This window comes from Perna viridis, chromosome 8 (genome assembly GCF_037379345.1).
Source record: "Perna viridis isolate PV_CMFRI_1.1 ecotype Kerala chromosome 8, ASM3737934v1, whole genome shotgun sequence".
In the NCBI taxonomy this organism is placed as follows: domain Eukaryota; kingdom Metazoa; phylum Mollusca; class Bivalvia; order Mytilida; family Mytilidae; genus Perna; species Perna viridis.
The window spans coordinates 29,594,055-29,621,012 of record NC_142452.1 but is presented as its reverse complement, the minus strand read 5'-3'; the positions used below and the strand labels follow the sequence as shown (position 1 = coordinate 29,621,012).

Here is a 26,958-nt window from a genome sequence, read left to right as displayed (position 1 = left end):
TCTGACATATTGAAAACAAACTGTGCACAATATAATTATTACCATGTAGAACTCTGGTAGATAGCAAAGCTCTGACTTTATCTGCCATATCCCCTCTCAGTGTACTCCCTAGCAACAACATATCTATAGCTTCTTGTTTACTGTTGTCAAACAAATTGTTCTGGATTGTCCTAGATGCTGACCTTGCTGCATCAGAGTACTGAAATCATCACAAATTGAAACATTTCATTTGATGTAAATAAAATTTCTAACAATCCAGTCTTCACAAAGTCACATATTTCTCAGAAAGGAATAGGAATTTATATGGAAATTAAGATATTTTAAAATAAACTCATTGACCCTGACATATCATAACATCTATATTAAATACTCTATTTACTATTTAAAAACTACTTATCTATGACTGTTGACCTAATGAGCAGATTTTCCTTCAATTTATACTACAAGAGAAGGATAACCTTCGAGTTGAACTTTCCACCTTGAAGGCAGATTTTTCTTTGAATCCTGACTGTCCAGTGATCTTTCACCCAAAAACTACAAGAGAAGGATAACCTTCAAGTTGAACTTTCCACCTTGAAGGCAGATTTACCTTTGAATCCTGACTTTCCATTGATCTTTCACCCAAAAAACACATACATTGTTCTTCCCTTTGTCTAAATATATCAATGTATGACCTCTAACCTTCAACATCAAACTCACCTTTGACCTCCCACCTCCCAGGGCACCAGTCCCTGCATATATCCTGCTACAATGGTCCCCATTCAATGTCCATATCTGTTTATATATCTCCTCAAATCTGGAAATCATCTGTGCTTTATTAGACAAACCTAGACATTCTAACTGCTTGGGTAGAACCTAAAAATATAAGCCAAGTCAAATGAACCAACACCTTCCGATAGTACAAGGTAGGATAACCAAGAGTAATCAAGATGGATGACGGGGTATGCTGAGGTTGTTTTAAAACATACGAATCAAACAAATCAATAATGTTATAAAAGATAATGTAAAAACCAAATTTCTTTCATAAAACACCTTAATAATTAATTCATCTTTTAAAATACCATCCAGAAATGATTAGATTCAGACACAAAATAATATGGTTTAAAAAGATATCATAAGATATGTTTTAAATAAGAAACCACAATCATTAGAAATGTCTCTATATTACATAAAACATATTTTTTTAAATTAGTGGTTTATTATATTTTTAGAAACCTACACAAATGATTTATTCACTTGACATGTAGATGCTAGGCCATAACTGAGATAGGAAACACAAGGAACCAAAACATGATAAAATAGGCCTCCTCTTTCCAAGTTAGTGGATATATTACCTCAGCTCCAATCATGGTCTGCACAGCATTGGTCCGGTCCAGACAGTCTAAACAATTGGTCCTTATAGTCCCTGTCTGAAATCTACAACAGACAAAAGATATGGAACACAATATGCTAAGGATATTTCTTCCCCATCATTTAAATTAAAAATGAACTTAAGGCCTAACAAAAAGAACAGACTACATGTATAAACTTTGTTAATATGTTATAGCCATTTTCCTGCTTTGTGGAGGTTAAAACAAAAATGTATTCATTCTACTCTGACAGTAGTAGAAAAGAAAAAGTTACTATATTTATTCATTTTTTTTCACAAACATATAGAAAGAGATTAAGCATTACAGATTTGACTCTAGTTAGCTGGAGTAATCATTCAAATTGAATTCCCTATTACCCATTTTAACCCTGACATTACAAAACAAGTAAGTTAAACTGAAAAATCTGATGCAATACTTGGCAAAAATACTGATCAGTAATTACACACTAGTCCAGAAATGTTATACTGTTCAAGAAATATACAAATACTTCAAAATACCAGATAAAATTCTATCTATGGCATAACATTACTTACTTTTTAACTGAATTGTTCTCTACATAGAAGAATTCAAAATGGTCAATACTTTTCTTGATTCTGTCTTTCAGCTTATATAGATTCTTTAAATTCCCACCTCTACACTCTGAGTGGTAATCAAAGTTAATCAGGGGCTTGTCTTTCCCATAGTTTGATGCTTTATGGTGATTCTGAAAAAGGTTGCACAAAATATAGGTTACTTGCATTTCCTTGGAAGGACAGATTTAACTGTATATAAAAATAAACAGATAAATAACACAATAGACTATATATTAAAATTCAGATGTTCCCAAAAAGAGCTTACTTTAAGTGCTCAAAGACAAAAACCTGAAAGGCTTGCCTTAACATGTGTTATCTCTCCTTTCCAACCAGCAGATTAACTAAGACTTGTTCCCCATACACAAACCTGAAAGGCCTGACTTAACATGTGTCCTCCCTCCTTTCAACCCAGCAGATTAACCAAGACATGTTCTCCAATACACAAACCTAAAAGGCCTGGCTTAACATGTGTTCACCCTCCATTCCACCCAACAGATTTACTAAGGCTTCTTCCAGACCCATCGAAACTTGCCTTTGGAAAAAAAATCTGTCAGACTGGAACAAAAATTGCTGGACTTTTCCTCTATGTGCAAAGAAAAATTAAATCAAATCTGCTAGAAATCAGCCTGACACCAAGAAAATGTTTTCCTGCACATTTAATTGATCTGTAGTTCTACCCATACACAAACCTGAAAGGCCTGGCTTAAAAAATGTTTTCCCTCCTTTCTACCCAGTGGATTAACTAAGACTTGTTCCCCATACACAAACCTGAAAGGCCTGGCTTAACATGTGCTCTCCCTCCTTTCTACCCAGTGGATTAACTAAGACTTGTTCCCCATACACAAACCTGAAAGGCATGGCTTAACATGTGTTCTCCCTCCTTTTAATCAAGCAGATTAACTAAGACTTGTTCCCCATACACAAACCTGAAAGGCCTGGCTTAACATGTGTTCTCCCTCCTTTCTACCCAGCAGATTAACTAAGACTTGTTCCCCATACAGTTGTTTTATCATCAGTAAGTGTCGCTCAAATGCAGGAGCTGATGCCTCATGTCCTCTTGACATCCTTACTTTATGAGATCCAACCTAAAAATTCAAAAGAACACCCATGATAATAGAGATCAATTGGTATCAATGTTTGTTTCCTAAATGTTACTGATTCATTAGTTTATTTTGTTAGTAAAAAAAAACCATGGTTTGTAAATATAAGTAGGATAAATTCTCTTAATCATCAAAGTGAAAAATGTACAAGTAATACCATATGGCGGTTTATTTTGGCGGGTGTAAAATTTGGCAGTTTTGAGGCAAAAAAGTATGCAAAGTAAGCTCGTGGAATTTATTTTTGCTTTTTAAATAGACTGTTAAAATATGCCAAAATTAGCACCCAACGAAAATTACTCGCTATAAGGTATCAAAATTGGGGATTTTTATTAGAATTAAAAATACACGTAAGTACATCTTATCAAGCAGAATTGTTCAACTGTGAATCCTTGATTGATATAAAGATGTTGTTCATGTCACAGGAATATATATTTGTACATCTGTATTACTTTACACAATACATTAAATATACCAAGTCAGAAAGAAGACAATAAACAGAATGTTACTCAGAGAGATCAGTGAAAATTATAGCTAAAAATCCTTTCAAATATGTGTATGAACGCCTCATAATAAACATGCAATAATGATGTATTCTTGCATGTCACTGACTTGATTTGTAGGACATTAAAGTCATTTTACTTACCTTTGTAGGCATAATTTTGTCTCCTAATTTAGAAACTTTTGATAGAATTTTATTAAAGAACAGAGTTGTTTAATGCTAGTTGATAATATTCGTTCATCTTTATTTTTACATAAGACAGGAATGGTACACAGAAAGGATTTATATATAGCAAGGATTGGAATCTCGCATAATTTTACATAGTACAATAATAAATATTGTGTGTGGGGCGATATACACATGTACAGGGAGATTACCAACGATGCATTACGTTGATGCTGAGTGTGCCCTGTTAATGGCAAGTGATTTCCATCGCTTCAACATTTCATCACAATAAATGTAGGTATTCTGACCCATATGGTTTGAAAAACAAATTAAAATATCCCATCTCAAGTTGCCTCCAAACTTTTGCAATCTTTTGTTTTGATCAATACCTCGATATTTGAGACCTTAATCTGTGATCAAATTTTCAACCTGGTCACACCTTCGAAGGTATACTTCCTTCCTTATTAAAAATTTAAACTCCACTTTCCAAACCAATTGTCATAAAATTTGTTAAAAATTGATCAGAAATAGTATGAGGGAGTATACAAGGAGTTTTATACTTGTAGATTTCCCTGCATTTGTGATATCAACGTTTATACAAGCCTTTGTTTTGACTCCTGTTTAAGCCCCACCTTCAATGTGGTTACCCTCTTTATTTAAAATTTAAACTCCCTCTTCAAAACCCGATCTGTCATCATAAAATTTATTTCAAATTGATTAGAAATGGTCCGAGGGTGTATATAAGAAAGTTTGTAGCTGTAGCCTCCCATTCTTGTGTGATATCAACGTTTATATTTGACCAACTCCTTCATCAAAACCCAAATGATCATCATAAAATTTGTTTTCAATTGATAAAAATGGTCTGATGGTGTATATAAGGATGTTTATAGCTGTAGCTTCCCCTGCTCTTGCGATATCAATGTTTAATATGACCTAATTTTGACTGTATAGGCAGGAAGTAGCTGTGGCTAGTATACTAAAATCATGCCATACAAGATATTGCGATATTTTACGAGATGCGAATCCTTCTATATTTAAATCCTTATGTACATTTAGAAGTACAATGTACAAGTACACATAATATTGACCCACAATTCACTTACACGAAGTTTATTTTTCTTTTTCTAAATGACAAATAGATAAATTACTAAGGCTGTAATTTTGAAAATTCTTAAGGAGGTAGACCTAGAGTAAGGGACACAGCTCTTAAAAATCATTGGAACATTTGTATGCAGCATTTCATATCAATCTTATGTAAGCATCTAATTAACTTGGATTGATTCTATTCTGGTTCAAACAAAAGCTTGAGAGGTTTGGTGAAATTGAATATGATACAAACATTTCAATGATTTCAAGAGTTATGTCCCTTACCCTAGGTCTACCTCCTTAAATGGTTAGTATGATTTGGTCAAATGACTACGTAGGAACTTTACTGAAGGAAACATTTTAACCCATAGTAAGAATGTTTGGAACTTTTATAACTTCACTGTACACTGAAATATTTATCAATGCAAGTTGGCATTACTGAAATAACAGAAATACTGGTGAAAAGGAATATTTCCATGTAGTATATGTGTTTCATCATGAAATGTTGAAATGTAGGAATTAAAACAAATTCAGGTTAAATCATGATGTATTTGAAGGTGATATACTGTTGTCTGTATAGAAAAACAAGCTTTTGAATCAGGCAAAACCTAAACCTGAGCAATAAATGTTGGAAAAACAGACTTAATCATGCAGAGTCCAAATCTATATTTAACTGAGGGAGTTGTTAAAGCTATCATATATGCCAAAATGACTAACACCAAATGATCATTCATACCTGCCAACATTTGAAAAAGGCCACTGGGGATTACACCTGAAATAGTCCTCTGACAGCTCCCAAGATAATCATTAAATTGGCCTTCAAATACATTAAAGTGTTATTTTCTCTCCTTTTTTTTATAATAAAATAAATATTTTTAAATATCTTATTTAAAACTGTGGTCAATATTGCTCTTTGAAAATTAAAAATAAATATTGTTGCTGTCACGGAGGAAGCAGTGACACCTGACAGGTATAATCATTCAGAGGGGATTTTGGTGCATCCCTTATATCTTGTTTGGGAATTCAAATTGACAATTCAGACTTTGTTGAATAAAATAATTGCTCATATAATTTTCTAAATGGCCATTCTTTGTCTTGATTCAAGGGACACATGGTACATTCTGTCTTTTATCCAGGAAGACCCCTGCAACAACTAAATGCATGGGTTGAAAAGGGATCTATTTTCGGCTGCTTATAGACCAATACCTATAAAAACTACTTCATTATATGCTAATTACCCAATGACTAGGTTTGGAAGTATAATTTTCACAAGGACCATTGTAAATTACTACAAGTAGGTAAAAGAGTTGAAACTTAATTTGTAAAACTGTATTAAAAGTACTTACAGATTTTGACTTGATAAATAATGTAAGTTAAAAGTTAAAAATTAAAATAAAATTAGTGGATATAACATAGATTACACAATCCTAGACTTTGCTTTTAAAAATGTTAAAAGAAATGTGTTAATACTACTTATGTGAGACACAAAAGGGTGGTTAATGATGTTAAAAAACCCCTCAATCATGTGTTAATAGAGCTCGTAAAATTTTAATGAAAATGTTCAGTACTAAGAAAGTTGATGTGTCACTGTACAACTCATCATTACAAAGCTAAATACCAAAATTTCAAATCATTCCGGTGAAGTGTCTCCAAATTTGGCTGACAATAATTTATTGCACAAGATAGACATATAACCCCAAACTGAGGGACAGATGAATGAAAGGAAAATTAAATATAATCTCATATTCTAATGCCATAATTTGTCATAAATAAACATATTAAATTGTCAATTGGCAAGACGGAATTTAAAAAAAAAAATCATGCATTGTTCTGTATATAATGCTAGCTCTAATGGTGTAACTAGCAAGTATATTTTTTTCATTTTATGGTTAACCTGGTTCTGTCTATCAGCCGTGATATTTCTTGGAATTTTTCCTGTTAACTAGTACAAACATAAAAGAAAAATGTACATCAACAAAAATAAAGGTTTCTTTTTGTTTCAGCCCTGATGAAAAAAATATTTACATGTGGCAGTATTAAACTGAATAACCAATTTTTAGTATTGATCAATTCATTAGAACCAGTACTTAAAATGGAAGTTGGAAGAATTTGGAAACTGCAGAAAAATTTAATAAAATTGAAGTAAACAAATAGAACATGGACGCTACTACATGTATTTAGTATAATTTACAAGAATAAAATTACATTCATTTGTTCTTAAAAGAATGTGCTATTGAATTATTTATTTTCATTCAATATTGCACTGTTTCCAAAAAAACAAACAAACAGTTAACAGGTATTTTACACTTTATAAATTAAGTGTTGCATTTATTGAACAAAAGGAGTGTAAGTGTGCAGTGTTCTAGGATTCCCATTTTCTGTTACCCGGATCAAGTGAAATTTGGGTCAGGGAAAGATAGGTACTATTACACTTTCCCGTAGCAAGTTGAAAACTTCGTATGCTGTAAGGATTTGTTTTGTTAGGAAAGCAGTCATTGACTGTGGGAAAGTTGATTTTATATGGATTTTTCCTGAGGAAACCTCAGTTTCTGAAAAATCCTAGAACACTGAGTGTGTATGAGATATACACAATAACGGCAGTTTGAAAGTCAAGACAGAAAATGTCAAAGTAAGCCTGATGGGACAAGATGTGATGTTCTGCTATGTGTTCAAAACTGACGTTATTCTGTTAATCTGTGACATCACAGTCAATTAGAGGTGAAGTCATCAATAGAAATTGTAGACATTTATTAGTATCAAAGTAGTTGCCTAGGACAGAAAATATCAGGCAATAAAAACAATAGAAAAACAATAAAGTTGTCAATAATACCTGAATACCAGGCTGTTCCCAAAACAGTGGCACAGAACCTCTTGTCTGTATAAAAGAAGATATATCTTCATCCAAAAATATAACCTGAAATCACATGACACAAAAACAAAGTTAAATTTGAACAGGGTTTCAGCAGCTTGGTTATTTTTTCTTTCAGAACATTGATTTAAACATGTAGTTTATGGTTTATATTAAAAGTTCTAAATAGGGTGATATTAGCGAAAATTCTTAGGTAAAAGTATAAATAAGGAAAACAGCCTACCAAAAAAAACTGAGAAATAAACTAGAGACCCATCAGAGATTCTGACAATAATTACATATCTTCTACCAAAATTATGCATAAATATAACCTACACAAAAAGCAAAGACAGTCCAGCTTGAATTGAAGATTTATTATATTTAACCAAATGCTAAACAATTAATCAAGAATTACATTTATCACAAAAATATTTAACAAAACTGTAGAAACTTTCTCTAAGACAAGTAAACAGTACCTGTTCTGTCTCCACAAAATTAGCAACATTTCCGTCATCATTGACACCCCTGACATTAAACCTTGTACCAGCTCTTTCACAGCTCAGGCGAGAAATAAGACAAGCCTTTGCCTGGCGATGGGCAGCATATATTGTCCTGATTTCTACACCACCACAAATCACTTTGAATAGCCACTGATCTGTGTTAATACCGAATCTTTGGAAATGTACATGCAACATACGGTTCCTGAAAATAGATCGAATTCTGAAATTGTCATCACATATTTTTAGTACTGTACAATATTCTAATGCACTGGTTGGTATGACAATAGACATCTTGAACTATGAAACAAAACTGTGAGTCACTAAAAGCTATTCCAGAAAAAAGTGTCTCCAAGGGGCAGAATACCATCGATATAGAATTGTCTTGGTTGGAATTCATATTGCATTAAGTAGTTGATATGTAATTTGTTTTAAATACATTGGTGGTGCCTTTTATTTCATGCACATTCTGCCCCCCCCCCCCACCACCAACAGACTTTTTTTGGGATAGGCTTAAGGAAGTAGTGATAATAATTAAATGTTCACAACTGAATAAATGGCCTTTTATAATTAGAGAAGTTTATGATGCCTACCAGAAAAATCTGTTGTCAGTTTCATGTTCTTGGAGCTTCCTCTGGGCACATAATGTCAGATCCCAAGGCACACCGGAATTTGACCATGAGAAGTAAAATGTCCCAGAGTTCATCAGTTTCTTAATTTCCTGTATTCGCTCTTCATCACCCTGGACATTTCGTAAGGACACAAACTGTGTTGTGGTTATCTTAAAGATATCTGAATCCTGTATCTTTCCAACTGACAAACAGCCTGTTACTAGGACTAAGTATGAGATACATTCTGGTCCTGCAACAAAAATAATTAGCATATGCATGTACACCATAATTTGATGACAACAATGGTTCCTATTTCTAGAAACAGAGCATGAACTATGAACTCTATAAGTTCCCATGGTGAAGATGCACCAATAACAATATGGTGGTGCATTATCAACAAAGTCTTTATTTGAGTACAAATAGCTCTGTATCTCATAGGCAAAACATAAACTCAAATTATTCCTTTTTTTAAATACAAAATGCGAAGAAATATTTTACCCATTATTTGTATTTTTTTAAACTATAAAATAATATAATGTGCTCTGTGGGATGCAGATGACCCATGAGGAAAACCCTGAACAGTTAAGGCAGTTCAAAACAATTCAAAGAAGATACATTTCTGAATTTGGATTGCAATTAAATATTTGACACAGCATAGGTATCTGGCAGAGAACGAATGTGTTAAAGGACTTCAAAATTTGAATTGTGATTTCAACCTACGTGTGCTATGATTCTAGAATAAAAAATCTGAATACAAACATGTAAATATATTCAGTACCCAAGAATTAATTTTTTGTAGAAATTGAATGACCCTGATTTGAACAAAATAGAAATGAAAAAAATATTCTGATTACAGGGCAAAAAGCATCAGAACAAAGAGTAATCAAGGGAACCAAGATTCTAGCGGAAATCAAAAGAATGTAATCCAGGGACAAAGATGAGACATGGAGAACAGACAAACACAACAAAGAGCATAAAATAACTAAAATAATACATACAAAGTAACAAAAATAAATGAGCAACTCGGACTCCACTAAAAACTAGGAGCATGGACCAGGTCACCAGTAGAGTAAGTGTAAGAACCAAAAAATTCAAGACAAGCCTTAAAAATAATCCCCATACAAAGCAATATAAAATGCTTGTCCTTTGACTTCATTGTAATAGTTTTCGAAGAGTTTGGTCCACAAAAACCCACAATGGGGAGCTTCGATTTCAAGATAACAAGATCAGTTCATTCATGTCCTTAAAAAAAGGGAAGATTCTGTCTTTATCAAAGTTTTGATAATTTATTTTAACCATAACATTGAACAATTTGATTTGTTGCCTGTCGGCTTGGGTGACTTCATAGCATTAATAATATCCAAATTAAGTAATGGAGGCATTCTGGCAAAACAGTATAGAAGGGTCATCCTAATCAAACTCTCAAACATAGATACAACGATCACCGATTCAGACATTTTGATCAATTCCCAATATTACTGATTACAAGAACAGCACTATACAACCATTATACAACCAAAACTTTTTTGTGGTCAGATAAAAGTACAAGCAAATTGAAGCTGAAATTTATTAAAACTTCAACACTGTTATAAAAATTCTATAAAATGTACCAGTTATGCCATACTCTTACCAAGATTAAAATTCAATACTCCAAGACAACCATAAGCATCTAAGATCTTTGCATACTGTTTCTTTATGGTTTCAGTTTCAGCAGCAGCTATGATAGAAACAGCATTATAGAAGTACATAGTTTAATCAAAGTCTTAAAAATATTGAAACTTCATCATACCATAAATAGAAAAGAAAAAGCTTCAAGAGACTATCACTATTACAGAGTCCAGAAAAAGTACTCAATTTTGATATTTGAAGTCATACTATTGTTAGGATTTTACACATTTTAATCAAATTGTTAAACAATGTAAGTACATTCATTGTACAAAAACCACATCAAATGCCAGTGAATGCACCCTGGATTTATAATTACTAAGTCCTGTACATAGATATTTGTTCTGAAAAAGGACTCTTATAGCTTTTGTAATCTATAGAGACGGCTGCTAGAATCCAATATGAAATAAAGAGCTGAAAAATGCAATACTTGGTAGTATTACAAAAGGCTATTATACATATACTGTCTGCAGTAGAGAATGATACCCCGAAGTAACAGACAAGTCAAGGTAGATATATTACTTTCGATGCAGTCGAGGGTGATATATTTTCTGAGTTTGTTACTCTGAGTATCACCCTCTGTTTCAGGCAATATACATGTATGTTATATTTTACTGAATACCCTTTTTTATACATCACACTTTTAAGCATGTATGCTTAACCTTTAAGAAACTCAAGTGAACCCGTAATTGTTGCAATTTCTCAGATATAGTGAATGTCTAACTTGAATCAAATTTACAAAAATTTTAACATTTAAATAAATCAATAATAGTACATGTACTGTAAATAACAAAAATGAACACTTCCATTATTCATTTTTCAAATAAAAGTCATCTTAAATGAAAACAAAAAGTCCTATACGGACAAGGAAAAGCATTTCCAGTCACGAGGGAGGTATATTGTGATGAAGGTGATATATTGTGGTAATATATTGTAACTACCAATCATTTTTCAGGGGATCAGTATGAAAGGAATAGACCAATATAACACGATATGTTTATCCTACAGAAATTTGTGATTTTTGTATGAATTACAATATAACCTAAATAACATCTAAGCAAGCTTTAAAATTAGCAGGGGCCCACTTGCCAATGACCCCTAAATTTTTTATTGTGATTGTATATTTGTTGGCTACCTAATTTTAAGCAACTGCTACCAAGCCAAAAATAAGGAGAAGTTCTTGCAAACAAATGATTGTATAACACCCATAGCAGTCAAAAGGTTGCTTTTTTAAATTACAACTCAGTGGTTACCTCAAATATACTACAAAGTGCATATGACCCCAAAACAAAAAGTCAAAAAATGGTCAAAAATGAAAATTAATAGTGTGGAAACAGGACAGTGTGCAACATAGTATTTTTTCTTGTGAAAGGTGGAAACAGATAGTCAAAATATCCTGTTCCCATCCCCTTCTAATAAAAACACAGTGGCTAGAAAATGGTCAAAAATGAGGTTTTTTGCATTTATCTTCAAAGAAGCAGACTGTCATAACTGCTACAATATTTATGTCCTCTGTAGTGCCTGTCCCAAACATTAATTTTGTATCAACATACAATATATTCATGCAATGAAATTATTTTTTAAAAAGTTAGTTTAGTAAAAGCCCTGAATAGAAAACAGAATGTATGCCAATTAGACCATGATGCATGTACATAAAAATCCATAAGCCATTAAAATAGAATCCCAATAAAGTTGGAACAGTTGATAAGAAGAGTCTCTTTGGACCCTTTTACCAAATGGCAATGATCAAACATGATATGAAGTAAAGAGTAAGAGTCTATGGTTCTCAGGCACTTACATTGTACATGTACCATATAAAATTAATCCCTAAACCTTATCCTAACACAAATAGGGATTATTTTTGTGAGACAAGTGCCTGTGCTATGGTCCTAAAGATTCTCCGACTACTAGTTAATACAGCAAATTTAAAATTGGTATCATCAATTTTAAAAATTCTTTCATTGAAGTTAACAACAATATTAAACTTCTAGTAACAATATGGCATTTAAACTAAACAACTTAAAATTAATACAAGGAAATCCAAGGCATTTTTCTCAATCCTCAAAGACACTTGAGAAAGTTATTTTTCGTGACGTTTGTGATGTGCTACTGACGCCAAAGATAAAAGTTCCGATGTGGTAAATAGGTAGGAGTTAAATAATGTTGAACACAAATGACATAATGAGATTGATTTATGAAAATAATTTCAAGATGAAAGTTTTGCTACTGTCGTTCTTTTTCACGTACACAGAACTGCCAATGCGTTTGACTCGAACATAAGTGTATCGTCATAATTTCTGTTTTCCAAAATAACGCTGTAAGGTGGTTCTAATTTGTGAAAAACTCTGAAATTTTTTATCATCGCCATCTCCTAAGAATTTTTCTTCAAGGGTTGTCTCCCTTATTTCCGTCTGCAGCATATCCGTTAAAGCTTAAGACCAAAATACGAAATATAAAGCAAAGCACTATGACGTATCTAAAGTTAAGAATTTTTGTCTACATATTTTCCTAGTTCCCCTCAAAGATGTCATTGAATGAATATACTATCAACGAACTTGAATTAGAGGTCATGGAGTTTTAATTAAGATTTTATATGATTCTGGAGTGGATGTTGACTGTTTTGCAAAATAGAGAACACTTATTTGATTCACATTACTAAACTAATTTAGCAGTCATCGAACTTTTTTCTTTATTGTAGGATATCCAGAAAGTAAAATTCCCATTACATTTTATAGAAAATGTTACTGTCTATTATCCCCCTTTGGAAGAACCTTTAATCATACACAGTTTTATGTCAAAAAATTATTTTTGATAACTTAGCAATATCTTTTTATACCATTCCATACACAATTTGCTTATTGAAAATACATGCTACTGTCTAAATTTGTGATATGACAACAAAATATTCTGCTCCGTGTATCATCTACCCCCAAACAATGCATTCGATTGATTCAAGTTTATTGTTTTTAGTAGGTTTGTAAAGAAAAACGGGAGCGTCCAATTGGTTCGTACTGCCGGTGAGTTTACTCCTACAACGTAAGAGATTGGAATTCCGTTCCTCCATACCCAAAGGATGGCACCAAGCCGGAAAATAGCTTCCCAGACAACCTCTAACATTGCTGGAGTACTGGTGAGTTATTCTTGTTCAATGTAAAATTACTCTAAAGATGTTTCATTTAATATATCATCTAGTATTCTATATATGCTTTCAACACTAAGAGGTGATCATATATATAAAGATCATGCTACTCAAAATAAGAAACTGGAAAGATACTTAGAGAGATTGAAAGCTTCAAAGATGGCGTAAAGATGTAATGCAAATTACGTCGTAATTTACTTTAAGATAAAACGTCGATTTATTATAGAATATCGGAATGCTTACTTTATTTCAGATGTCAAATAGAAAAAAAATTGCAAAATATAAATGTAGAAGTTGACTATACATATAATTAAAGTTGGTCAAAACGATAGAATTATTTGCAGGAAATAAATTAGTTGGAATATGAGATTAAATTTTATAAACTTGAAAAAAGGAATGGGATTAATCGGGACTTCCTCAGAATCAAAATTAAAGAGAGACAAAGTGCGAGTATTAGACAGACCCTGGTAAAAAAACTGTCCCTTAAATCTGCGTTGATGGAAATGATTCTTTACTGGTTGCAGACCTGGTGTGAAGCAAAAGTGCCTTCATAATCTAATCTAACCTGCAAACAATGGATGATTTGTAAAGAAACTAAGGCTGACCGAAATGAGACAAACAGAACTACTTACTCAAAGAGATTTTGAAAGAATTAGGCTACTAATACCCTTGGTACATGCATCAATTATTCAATTAAGCTAATTTCATTAGATATGTTATATGCATAGAGAATTGGCATACAATTAAGTAGAAAATACACGAGTGGTAATATATAATTTCTACAAATAACTTTTCAATCTGATGAAAATACACGATCTGCATGACATATCTTTTATGCATGATAGTGTAATCAAAGATTTAACTTTAATTAAATTCGTAATTTTTCATCATAATTTCATAAAAAATTGTAGAAAAAAATGTTATTCTAACGCAAATTTGCGAAGACTGGGATAAAGTTCAAAATAAGAAACCAAGACCGTTGAAGACGCATATTTTACATTTTGTCTAATTGACCTTTTTCAGTCTGTAATACTACAACTGCAGTATATACAGGGATTTTTTTATTTTTTTATTATTTTTTTTTTTTTTTTTTGGGGGGGTACGAATATTAATACATTAACAATATTTCTTATTTTTAGATATTTACCCTACAATTTTACATAATAGAAACACCTAAAAGAACCGTTAGCTATGTGGAACAAATAAACTTTGACAAGCCCAGGGCACGTTTGTTTTATTATGTTTTTACACAATATCCATGTGCTACACAAGCGTTTGATTTGACACATATAACGATGTACAATGTACATGTAAATTTATATTTGTTTAAATTGGGGAATCACTGTATGAATGTGCTGTTGTTTGTTTTAAGTTTTTGTACGGAAATCTGTCAAAAATGAGCGGTTAATATCTTGGAATCACCTTTCTAAATCTCTGGATCCTCACCTGATGTATCACAAGAAGCAATAAATCTATAGACAGACTAAAGACTCCAAACGGAGGCGACAAGAATTATAACTGGGTTACTGGTGTTTGCAAAAATTGAAAACTTATATAAAGAAGTCAATTGGAAGACACTAGAAGAACGTCGACAACGCAGAAAATTACAAATGCTCTGAAATATCGAACAAAAACATGCCCCTGAGTATTTGTGAAATCTTTTCCACCTTAGGTACAATCTATTTCCAACTATCCATTACGACACGGAGAGGACATTATATTGTCGTATTAAAGATTGTCTGTTACAGTGGAATCTTTCTTTACAGCTACTATTAAGGAATGGAACAATCGCGACATTACAATAAGAAAGATTGATTCAGTATCTAAATTTAAGTCGGTTTTAACTAGGAATAAGGATCGATCCATTGCACCAAAATATTTTTCAAACGGGCCTAGAAAGCTAAATATACTGATAACCCACCTAAGATATTCTGCATCTTTAATTTCTGAATTATGACCTGCACCGAGTAAATATCATTACAGATCCGCTATGTAGATGTGGTACTAATATGGAAGATGTTGACCACTACCTCTTTCTTGTCCTTTATATATAGCCCAAATACAAACTTTGTTTAATAATTTAAGTGATACTTATCCACTTAATGCAAACATTTTACTATCTGGAAGCCCTGAATTAACATATAAAGAAAACATTTGTATTTTTCAAGAGGTTTTTCAGTATATAAAAGGGTCAAAAAGATTTCTTGTTGTATGATTTGTGAATCAAGCTGATATTTTATTTGTGTTTTTACTGTGTTATAGATCGTCACCATCACATCCCCTTCCCCAAACTATTTTTCTCTCCAGTTGACTTTTAGTTACACTCATTACAGTAATGTATAGTTCATATATTGTTAAAGCATGCTCTCTTATTCTATATGTATTCTATATATGTATATTGTGCTTAGGAATGTACTAAATAAGTATGATTTACGTTTGTCCAATCCAATATGTTTTTGAGCAAATAAAATATATTTAAACTAAACTAAAGATATAAATTGGTGTAACCAGAAAAAAAAACTGTGTGCAACGCTTACTAAAGGATACCCGTTCCCCTTCCCAGAAACTATAGTTTCCTTTCCTCCTTTCCCCGGACTTGACTATTTATGAGCAACTCGGCCGGTGTTTATAGAAAAGCAGAGGACGCTTGCGTTACTGGTACACTTGGCCCATGATCCCAGTTTTTAGTGGATTTCGATTTTCTCATTTGCCTTTGTTGTTTTGAACGAGTTATTTTTATCTGTTTTAATTCCCTGTTGTCATTGTCCCTTGATTACTCTTTAACCCAAGTGTTAAAGAGATGACAGGATCGGCGAATCAATTCGTTAACATTTTTCTAGGATTCAGTAGTTTTATTAACATCTTTGATACTAAAGAAAACCATATACAAATGTATAGATTGATCAAAGAAGCGTAATTTTTTGGGAACCAGTTAAGATAATAGCAACCGCATAGTGACGTTCCCGTCACAATGGCGACGTTTACAACGTCAATGAACCTGATGTGAAGCAAAAGTGCCTTCATAGCCTAATCTCAGCTGCAAACAATGGATGATTTGAAATTTGCAAGTATTATATGATGTAAGTTTCAGTTGCGGTTTAAATTGTATAATTTTTACCTGGGCTCTTCTGTGAATCATTTTAATTCAATTTCTATGATTAATTAATGCCACTTTTTAAATTTTCATAATCATCCATATTTTAATTGTTATTCGTGTACGAGGCATTTTTACAGTACCAAACAGACTGCTCGTAGCTTATATCTGACTGCCTGTGTGGTAAGTGCAATATATATATTTAAAACTTATTTTTTTCAGTAATGACACCAATAGCAAATGTCGAGAAACCGCATACAGAAATTGATTTTACAACCTGAATACATCGAATTCAAGGACACTCTTTTAGCAGAGGCGGCATTCATTGAACTTGATAAATGCGGGGAACCCCTCCGACAGGTCTTTTTGGGAATATCGGAAAACTCGTTCATGCTGGCGTCAGAAACTGTCCCGAATTATTTCACGGATCCAGACGTTAAATATAACGCAGACATTGATCTTGATATAGATGGATTAGATTTAGAATGGGTGGTACCAGTTGGGTTTATTGAAATCAATGAAGATGCACATGATAAAATACTGAATGTCGATACAAGGCAAGGAAAAATAGGACACTATATGATATCAGATATTTGGGGCGGGGCGAGAAAGGAATGGATCATTTGGCAAGAGGCGCTGGTGGAAATCAGAAACGACCCTTATAGTTACACTAGGTGCCTATTTAAGGACTATCATATTCCTGACAGTGTTTATGACAATGAAACCATGACTAAAAAACGCAGTCAGATTTTGCAAAAAAAGGCAATTAGTCTCGAAAATTTGACAAATAAAGCTATGAACAAAATGTACGAAATTCAAGAAGATCTGGTCCGCAGGAAAAGCAATGTACAGGCCGAAGAGAAAGGCAATGAATTACATACCCACAATGCAAATAACAGTGGGACCATCCTGTGTTGTATGAAAGATGCCAGCAGCCAAACGGAAGTAATTCAGAGACCAAGAAAGAAGAGGAAAAAGTCCATGAAAGCACGATGCTTGGGAATTTGTCTTGGGGGGAAGGCAAAGCAGAGGCTTTAATTTGAAAAAAAAAAAAAATTAAAAAAGGGTAAAATTTGTACAAATCACTGAAGTTCGCGATTTGCAATATGACAAAAAATGTGTTAAAAAAAATTTAGATTTATGTGCGTATTTTATGTATGTTCGATTGCATTTAAACTAGATATTGTATTCCAAGCATAAAAGTAATTTAAATGTTATTTGAAAATTATTAATGTGTTCAGTCAGGAAACAAATCTAGAAAACCGGACTCCACTTACCGAGTTTTCGTGTTTACCGTTCGTTTAAATTCTTTTCAAGAGAGATGCAAAAATTAAAAGAAAGGGAAGAATTGAAATGTATACATTTAGACGGACGAAGCAGAATCAAGTTATTGTTTGCAAATTCAGGCCCAAGTTGCTCCAAAGTTCTGTTTAAGAGGAAAGAACCGCAGTTACATGTAAGAAAATCGATGTTAGGCGCAGGCGCTGATCCAGTGGGGGAATTCTAGGGTAGGAATTCAATTCTGTTGGAGATTCTTGTTAGGTTTGTGTCCATTTGAGAAAAAAATGAGTAAGTGATAGCCTGGAACTTCCATATTGAACCCCCTTTTTATAATGTTTTGGGTCCACCCATGAGGTGCGGGTATAAACAGACTTTGGAAAGCGAACACAGAAAAAGAGGGTTCAAGATATTGGTCAATGGTTGGCCAATACAGCATGAAATTAATAAAATCTTTTTTTAAAAAAAGGTCAAAACGCGGTATCACCCATTCGTCGGATACAAAAAATGATGGTATAAATTGGAAACCCGGGTTGGAAACTTTGACACGTAATGAGCTTTAACTCAAATTAATGTCAGAATTCATTTCTCTATCGAAATGATCAACGCATCTCACCAAACAACAGATAGAAATAGTCCATGAGCTACATACACCCTAGGTGACGCTCCCTCCTTTCGGAATTTTCGAGACATTTTTTTTTACCTTTTTATGAACTAAAGAACGAGAATTGACATGTTTGCCAACTGGCATTTAGTCCAAAGTATGAAAAATTTCAATTTAAAAATACCATTGCCGTGAATTTTGAATTTTTGGATATTTTATCATTCAATAATATTATTTAATGTAATAATTTCCAAAATTACGGTTTCTTTATCCTAAACTATCATCCAGCATTTCTGCTTTACGACGAGCCCAAACATTTTAACAGTCTCCAGGACAGGTTTGCAACATTTATTAATGTCTTATAGCAGTTGAAGTGAAAACCCTAACCCTAACCCAAAACAAAACATTGATTTTATTAAGAAAATTAAATTTTGTACTTTAAATTGTACAACTTCGTGTCTGGTCCAAATTATATCAATTTTGCAGTACCTTGTATTACGAAATTCAAAATTTACTATGTAAATCACTGAGGCTTTATAATTTATGTTGTAGATGGTAAAACTCTCTTTGCTGAATTTTGGCTTCCTGTTTTGATATTTCCTATTATGAGTTATTCTTGCTTGTCAGAGTTTTTAGATTTAGACTTTCCTATTTGTTTGGTTCTAATTCTATTGATAGGAAAGCACAAAATCTGATGTTAGAAAAGCGGTGCAACGATTGAACTACGATGAGTCCATTCAAATATCGACACTTTATATTCTGATCCAAAATAATGTCGGGCGTCATAACGTACTCAACTCCTTAGACTCTAGTTTGTTCACCTTAATATTTGAATTGTTCGTTTCAAAACATATCTTACTTTTAAGGGTAGAATTACATTTATGAAGATAAGTGAAAAACTTTTATGGAAATCATCCTGTATTTTCGTTACATTGTATAAATCATCTTTGTTTCCTGTTTTCTCGTTCAGGTCACGTTTTGGGGTTTTGACGTATTTGAATTATCTGGCAGCTGACGCTACGGTATTTTTTGCCGATATTTTGTGCTTACATTCAATTATCAGACGTTGCCATACACAGCTTGTGATCAAGCTAACATTTTAGAAGAAAATATAAGACACCCTGAAACTTGCCATTATTATCATATATCGTCACCATGGTCGATATCGAGAGTATTCACGAACCAAGTAACCAGACTTGCCTGACCGCAACCTATATCTCATATATCAAACTTTGGTCTACACTGTAAAATAATCCGAACATTTTGTATTCAAATTGATTCGTAAATTAAAGGTACAGAAGAACCTTATAAGCATTTGAAAATATATTCACGGAGAGTGTGTAACCAGCGAACCGTCTGTTATATCGGACTACTTTTGACAAGGCTCGAGGCATAAGACAGTTCATCAACATTAGATCTTCAAAAAAGAAAATCTAAATTAAATTGAAATTACCTATTCATAATGTCCTGTAAAGAACTAATATATACATTGATACCATAGTTTTTACAATCGCCATCGTAAATTGTCCCCCCAAATATATATAGGTCTGAAAAATTCCCAACGATGTTTTAGAACTGTCAAATTTGCGAAGCAAACTTTTGGTCGTTCCCTCCACGGGACTCGAAATCGTACCGCTTTGACATCTATGGCAATACCGCCTGCACAAAGTCCAGCGCCCTAGACCACTCGGCCAGCTAGGCTATATTAAACATAGCTTTCGATGGCCGGGTCATTCCTTCTTGTAGGATTAAATGAAATTGAAAGACGTAAATTAAAAAACACCGGCGTTAGAAAAACCGTGAATGCGGTGTTGGATCCGTAAAACTTGTGTTAGGGGTTAGCCACGGTGGTAGTAAGAAAGTGTCCTAGATGGGTCGCCGACTTACCTGCGGACTTTTGCTTTTATTAGCTAGCACAATAAAGATCAGACCAAGCATGTCCAACTAGTACAAAGATGGGTCTGTTCGATTGGTCAACGAATTGCATGAAAATTAGCCATAGAACGTTAAACCATAATCAGTCAATCAACCAACGTTGATGGAAGATGGGAAATAGACCCTTTTGTGCTAACTGTAGGGTAGTCGATGAGCATGCGTAGAGCATGATCAATATACACTTCCGCGACGAAAAATCTTTTGTTCTACCCAAGCCCTAACTCGCGGAAGTGGATATTGAGTATGCTCACCAACTTACCACAAAAGGGTCTATTCGTGGTTTGTTGAAACGTATCCGGTTGTATTTTTAATTCAGAACTGTCGTCGGAACAAATTTGTTGTTACGTTTGTAATCATGAAAACCTTATCCTGATATCTTTACTTCTACCCCAATTGTTGACAAAGTAAATCATTGCTATTTCAAAATAACAACCAATAAAAGACATTTATGTATCTATTTTAATAAGTTCGAGTTGAGCTAGTTCATGTGTTCAAAAAGTAAAATAAATGCTACCTTTATACAAAATCCATTGGTGCGTTTATAAATTTTACAATACGCGCAACGTGTTGTTTGTATTTAGTACAATCTCCGAACCACCTTTGTAGACTTACGTTTTACGTAAGTCACTGGATAATACGATTTGATAAGAGGCTTTTTTAAGCTAATAGATTGAGCTTTTTTCAGTCTAATGACTTTCGGCTTGCTTCTAGATTTAACATCAATCTTCGCTTGTGTTTTGACTAAGCCACGGACGGTTAGACCAGGAGAAAGCTGCATTGAATCCCGGGAAAGAGTGTAGACGAGTGTTACTGAGTCTACTCTAGCCCGCGAGTCTCGATATCGCATCTGCAACGAGAAAGGTTTTCCATGGTTTCCGTCAGACAGTCCAAACTTTTTGGCTATAGAAATAGCATACTCCTGCTTACCAACATAAGAATTAACTGTTTTATCTTTCCCAACACAAACGCTTTTCAATTTATCACAATACATGGCAGGACTGTCACAACACTGTGGACAGGCTGGTGTCAGCTTATACTCTACTAGTCCAGCTATACGGTTTGAATATCCATCGACATTTAAATATCCTGTTATCCCTCTTGCTTCGTCGTTTGGTAAGTGACCTGGTTTGCTTGTCGGAACGAAATCTGTGGCTGGATTAATTCCCAGAGTTTTCTGTCTGGTGCGGAATAATTCCCATATATAGTCTACAAAACTATGAAGGTTCCAAAATACGGGGTCGAAAGTGCTCATTTTGATATTATTCATCTGCCCATCGACCCAGATATGGACCTGTGCATGTTGGGCTTCAAGGCTATCATCTTCGTCTGCAGCCGTGCCGTCTGAGATTTCAGCAAGCTTCTTTCTCGACAGAATGCGCAATATACCCTTTTTCGTCAACAAGGAGCCATCGGAACCAATATTTCGGATCAGCGGACCGACCGGGGTGATAAATCCATTGAAGGGACCTGATTCAACCTCTCCAAACCCATTACCAAAGTAATCTTCCGTCCAAATTTCAGACTCGACGGGATCATCCATTTCATAATCAATCGTCGAATCCCAGTACGGTATGGCAACACCAACAGCAGTTTCAAATCTGAAAAAAAAAAACAAAATAACCCACTAAGTAACAACTTCGAGAGTTTTATTTTTAGTCTTTTGATTTATTTTTAGTCTATTCTGGTCTAATTACTCGCCTGAATATTGCTGAGATATTGCAGTTCGGGCGTTAAACCCCAACAATCAATCAATCAACTGGTCTAATTACTTGTCATTTAGGTATGGAAACATTGCTTACATTATTATCTTTATATAGATTTTTCACAATTAAAAGTCATTTATTGCAAAACTTTCTCCATGGAATATGGCTCAGCAGTCTTTTGTGAATATTTAACCCGATCAAGCATTACAGTGTGTTAACAAAATGTATATTTCACCCACTTCTACGACTTATCCAGACAAGCTTTGGTTTCAACATATGTACCAGAAATTTTTTTTTTTTTCTGTCGTTCAGAGATTACACAAAATTGAATGGCTACAGTTTTTAGTTAAAATGCACTGGTTTTAATATGACAAAAATAAAACTTACACTAAGAGATACAATCTGTGCCACGGTAGAAAATTTGGTCCATCATGTGCCTCCTCCGTTGCTATTCTATGTACATCGGCGATGGTGTCGTATCGGCTTTTTCCTTTACCGTCACTCTGGAAAATATAAAGTGATAGGCGAATTGGATATAAGGAATGACAATTCGTAACTTACATAATCTTACATTACATAAAGTCGATAATGATTTTACGAATTGATTTTATGTTTTTAAATTGAGTTGACAATGATTAATAACTATAATACAAAAACAAATAAAAAATATTAAAAAGAAAAGAAACAAAACAAACGAAACAAAAAACAAAAACAAAACAAACAAAATCAACAACAACAATTAAAACACCGCATTATTCCTATCACTAAAGAGCTGTACATAACTTAATTCTACTGTCGATAATTGTATATCCCTTTTTTTCAACTCCGCCACACGAAGTATGGTGTATGGCTAATATAATTGATGGTGTATTGCGGAAGTAAATTCTCATATTGTTGTGACAAAACTGTTGTGAAAGATTCGGAATCTAATCGTTGTTCTGCTACTAGTTACATTCATATATAGTATTTCATAATGAAACTACAAACAGAAAAATGAAAATTTAAATTGCTTTACCATGTCAAATTTAAGCCTTCGTACGGCAGCGGAATATTTCGCCCAGTTGCTCATCGGGTCACGAACCTCCCGCCTGATGCGTTTTGGAAACACTTCCAACATTTTAGCAAATCTCTTAGGCCTTCTATTGGACCTTCTGACTACTGTTTCGGATATTACTTTACGGAACAAGGACTGGAGGTAACTAACTTCATCTAGTGTCATGTTCTTATGAATACCTTGGTGAAAGAACATATTGAAGCATCGATCTTGAATGCTCTGGGCTAATTTATAACCTTGTTGGCTATCCTCCACTTTCTGATCAAAACATTCTAAGAGGGAACGAGGTCCGTCGTTACTATTTACTACCCTGGATGTAACTGAACAGACAAATAAAGAGATGGCAACTGCAGACAATACTGCCTTGCCCATCTGCAAAAAAAACCAAAATGAATAAATCAAAAAGTGATTCTCAGACCCACATTCTACGCGGTATGACTGGTAATTATTTTTATTGTCAGAAATAGGTAGTTTCAAAACTTCCAATTGATATACGTGTAATCTCATTTGAATTCTTATAAGATTTTAATCTGATGCATCAATTATCTCGTGTTATTTTTGTCTCATTTATTCTTTTATTTATTCATTTATGCTAAATGTAATATTTACTAGACATGCATGTTAGCATTGAAATTACGCATTTCAAAAAATCATTTCACTGCGATATCTTATATTAGTCTACTGTTTCCGGTAGTATGTCTGCAGATATTTTGATCTGACCCGACACTGCTAAGCTTAGAAAAAAGATATATCATAAGAAATTTAAAAAAAAAATCATTTAAATAGCGTTTTAAGCCTGGTCATCAAGCTATGATTTTTTGTTATTCCCTACCAAAACTACGAGATAGAACATTTTTCATTGTATTGTTTTATACTGAACATTAAAGTCGCCTACTATATAAATACAATTTTATTGATCATTACGTATTCCCATATTATTCCATTCAGCAGATTGAAAAAAAAAATGAAAATCGTTTTGTATGAATATCAAACATATAATTTTATAATCACGAGGCAAAAAATTTGTCTGTTTCTTCAAATGCTGTCATTTTCATAACTTTACAACGCCATTACAAATTTCGAAGTAAACCCAATATGTCCTACTTACCTTGCCGCTCAGTTAAGCAACGAACGAAGACCTGAATATAGATAAAATATAACAAAGATATACCAAAATATTCAGAATTATTAACACTTTCGGCGTGTTTTATTACAATTATTATTAAGTTTTTGTCAAAGATCGGCAATTAATCAGTCAATCCGTATTGTGACGGATGACGTCACCTTAACTAATGTATCAGTTGACCTTGTAAGATATTGGTTGAGACCTGGGATAATTGTGGGCACGTCTTTGCAAACAAACATTTCAAATGGGTAACACATTTATAAGTACATCGACCTTTGTTTATTCGTATAAGTAAATGTATCTTTCGATTTTTTTTGTGTGCATGGGGAGTTAAAGAAATAGAATCTTGAACAGTTGGTGCAAGTATTGACCCTTAATTCAAACTCAATACAGCTTTAAGTTTTTATTACAATTAGACATTTGACACAAAATAAAATATTGACCGAAGTGGTCACTTTTTGGCCCTTATCCCTAAATGGTTCCAGTCAAAACCTGCGAAATCAATCCCAAACTGCTTGTGGGGATATTGCACCTTGTGGTACAATTTCACAGCGACCAATTCGTGTACATCCCTTCCACTCAAGTTGCCAAGAAATCAGAAAAAAAAACGTCTTTCTGGTCCCTTTGTGGCACCTTATTCTTTCTTGGTTCAAGTCACAACACCAAAATCAATCCCAGTCTTCCTTTTTGGTACTCAAATTATTATACGGACATACAAAAAATTCTTGTTTCATGCCCTCTTTATGGCCCCTTATTAATACAAGGCTTAAGTCTCAACTCCCAAAATTAATTCCCATTGTTGGTATGGCACATTGTTATATACTTCCAAAGAAATTCATTCACTAAAGGTCAAGTAATTGTCTGGACATCTGAAAAATGAATGTTCCTGTCCCGCTTTTTGGTCCTTAATTTCCGAAAAGTTCTAGTCTTCCCCCCCCCAAATCCATTAAAAGTCTGTCTCCTGTGCTTTAGAATAATGTGGAGCAACATCATATACATTTTGATGCTCTAATTGGAGCTATATAGTTAAAATCTACAAAATGCTTGTTTTAGGCCCCTAATTCTGAAATGGTTGAGACTATTACCACACCAAAATCAATACCAACCTTTTTGTGTCTTGGAACCTTGTCATTAAATTTTATAAAGATCAACCATCTAATGCTCAAAGTATCGCAAGAAAACCAAGTGTCCACAGCCGGCAACTACTACTACTACGACGACGACGACGACGGCGCCATACAAAAATACGAGCTCATTTTTTTGCCGTCAGATGAAAAGCAACAACAAACCAACAAATCCCCAAATTATAGAAACTGAAACAACAGACATTGACGCTAATATACAAACAAATTGTCACGACATAAGACCAGACGAGGAAAAAATTCAATTGAATAGTGAACTCAATTAAAAATTTTCATTTCAAAGTTATTTAACATCGTTAAGGAGAGAAAAAAAAATCACGTTATGTAGTCACTAATTCGTCGGTATTAATTCAAACTCTAACTTAACCACTATTAAGCATTTATCTTACCTTTAGATCCCCTGACCCACATACCATCAGGAAACCGTAAAACAATATATATATATATATATATATATATATATATATATATATTATATATATATATATATATATATGTATGACAAAGATTAATACGATTCTGGAATATTTCATTTCTGCTACGGTTCATTGGGCGTAATGGAAAATCTAAATTATAGTGTAGTCTCACTGCTCCTTCTACAAGCAAAGATATACCGCTATTCATGCTTCAGTCAAATCTGTTTAAGCAACTTTTTAATTTTCTCAACAATGTTAGTCTTCGTGGAAGGGAGCTCCCTTAATCTTGATTCTTTCGTTTCAAAGTGATCGAACTCTAGACACAGATGATACAATAGGAGATGGGCGTATTATGCGCTTTAGTGTAGCAGATTTTTAATTACTTTGATTGGGGCAAGGCTTGTCCGTTCGTTGCTGTCCATGTTTGTGTTTCTCTCTGAATACGTTTCTAATTTTTATGCAACTTTTATGGTCAATGTTTGCTTGGAGATTTTACTTTCGGTACACACATATATATAGTCGGTACTTAAAACTAGAAAAACTGTGAGCAATGCTCACTAAATCTATACCCCCACTCCCCCACAAATGACCATATACACAGAAATTATATTGTAGGCTAGTTACAGAACCGAAAAAATGAGGATTAAAAGGGTTAATAAAATTATAATATTTTTCATCCTGGTTGGGTCATCGTCTCTTTGACATACCAAATCCATTCTTGTTATATTCAAAAGCTCTATGTACATGTAACCTTTGAAGTGTTTATGGTTGACTGAATGTCCTCAGTGGATTCATAGTTTCTTGCTAATAAAGTAGGCCCAATCCCTTTTAGAAAATTAAATAAAATATTATTTGAAGCTGTAATTTGTATATAGAAATATCTGAAAAGTTCATCTAATCATAATATCATCAAACATCTGATCATTCCTTCAAATGGGTGATGATAAATCTGCGAAGGAGAATTTCCCAATATCTCATATGTAAAAATTCTTAATCGCTCAGAAAACAGGAATCAGTTGATCTAGAAAGTTGGAAAGTGAAGACACGGTACAAA

General features: G+C 33.5%; 3 protein-coding genes across 7 annotated transcripts in view; 1 reads left to right on the top strand and 2 right to left on the bottom strand.

Annotated features, from left to right (window-relative positions):
* LOC148610156 (polyphosphatidylinositol phosphatase SYNJ1-like) overlaps positions 1 to 12,804 on the bottom strand; it is a 38,141-nt gene extending 25,337 nt beyond the window's left edge. For 3 of the 4 annotated variants that reach the window (XM_088542261.1, XM_088542260.1, XM_088542262.1), the window contains exons 1-10: positions 12,661 to 12,804; positions 10,379 to 10,465; positions 8,731 to 8,998; positions 8,117 to 8,342; positions 7,623 to 7,706; positions 2,869 to 3,027; positions 1,904 to 2,073; positions 1,335 to 1,416; positions 700 to 855; positions 43 to 199 (exon numbers count right to left, since the gene is read on the bottom strand). In XM_088542261.1, the coding sequence (XP_088398387.1) occupies positions 43 to 199; positions 700 to 855; positions 1,335 to 1,416; positions 1,904 to 2,073; positions 2,869 to 3,027; positions 7,623 to 7,706; positions 8,117 to 8,342; positions 8,731 to 8,998; positions 10,379 to 10,465; positions 12,661 to 12,781 (1,510 nt within the window). In that variant the 5' untranslated portion in view covers positions 12,782 to 12,804. Of the gene's footprint in view, positions 1 to 42; positions 200 to 699; positions 856 to 1,334; positions 1,417 to 1,903; positions 2,074 to 2,710; positions 2,816 to 2,868; positions 3,028 to 7,622; positions 7,707 to 8,116; positions 8,343 to 8,730; positions 8,999 to 10,378; positions 10,466 to 12,660 lie in introns of those variants that run through there. The other variant, XM_088542263.1, reaches the window with a different exon arrangement.
* Positions 12,805 to 16,537: 3,733 nt separating this feature from the next.
* On the top strand, positions 16,538 to 17,859 carry LOC148610155 (uncharacterized). Of its 2 annotated transcripts, none has more exons than XM_088540722.1 (2): positions 16,538 to 16,620; positions 16,869 to 17,859. In XM_088540722.1, the coding sequence occupies exon 2, from the start codon at positions 16,887 to 16,889 to the stop codon at positions 17,682 to 17,684; it is 798 nt and encodes a 265-aa protein (XP_088396848.1). In that variant the 5' UTR covers positions 16,538 to 16,620; positions 16,869 to 16,886; the 3' UTR covers positions 17,685 to 17,859. The 2 variants fall into 2 exon arrangements, with proteins under 2 accessions (XP_088396848.1, XP_088396847.1); XM_088540721.1 differs by having other exon boundaries at positions 16,538 to 16,632.
* A 3,066-nt stretch (positions 17,860 to 20,925) lies between these two features.
* LOC148610154 (tyrosinase-like protein 1) lies at positions 20,926 to 23,640 on the bottom strand. The gene is made up of 3 exons (XM_088542259.1): positions 23,182 to 23,640; positions 22,554 to 22,669; positions 20,926 to 22,061 (listed from the first exon to the last, which is right to left on the bottom strand). Exons 1-3 carry the CDS (start codon positions 23,590 to 23,592, stop codon positions 21,041 to 21,043), a joined length of 1,548 nt encoding a protein of 515 aa, XP_088398385.1. The 5' UTR covers positions 23,593 to 23,640; the 3' UTR covers positions 20,926 to 21,040.
* Positions 23,641 to 26,958: the final 3,318 nt, after the last annotated feature.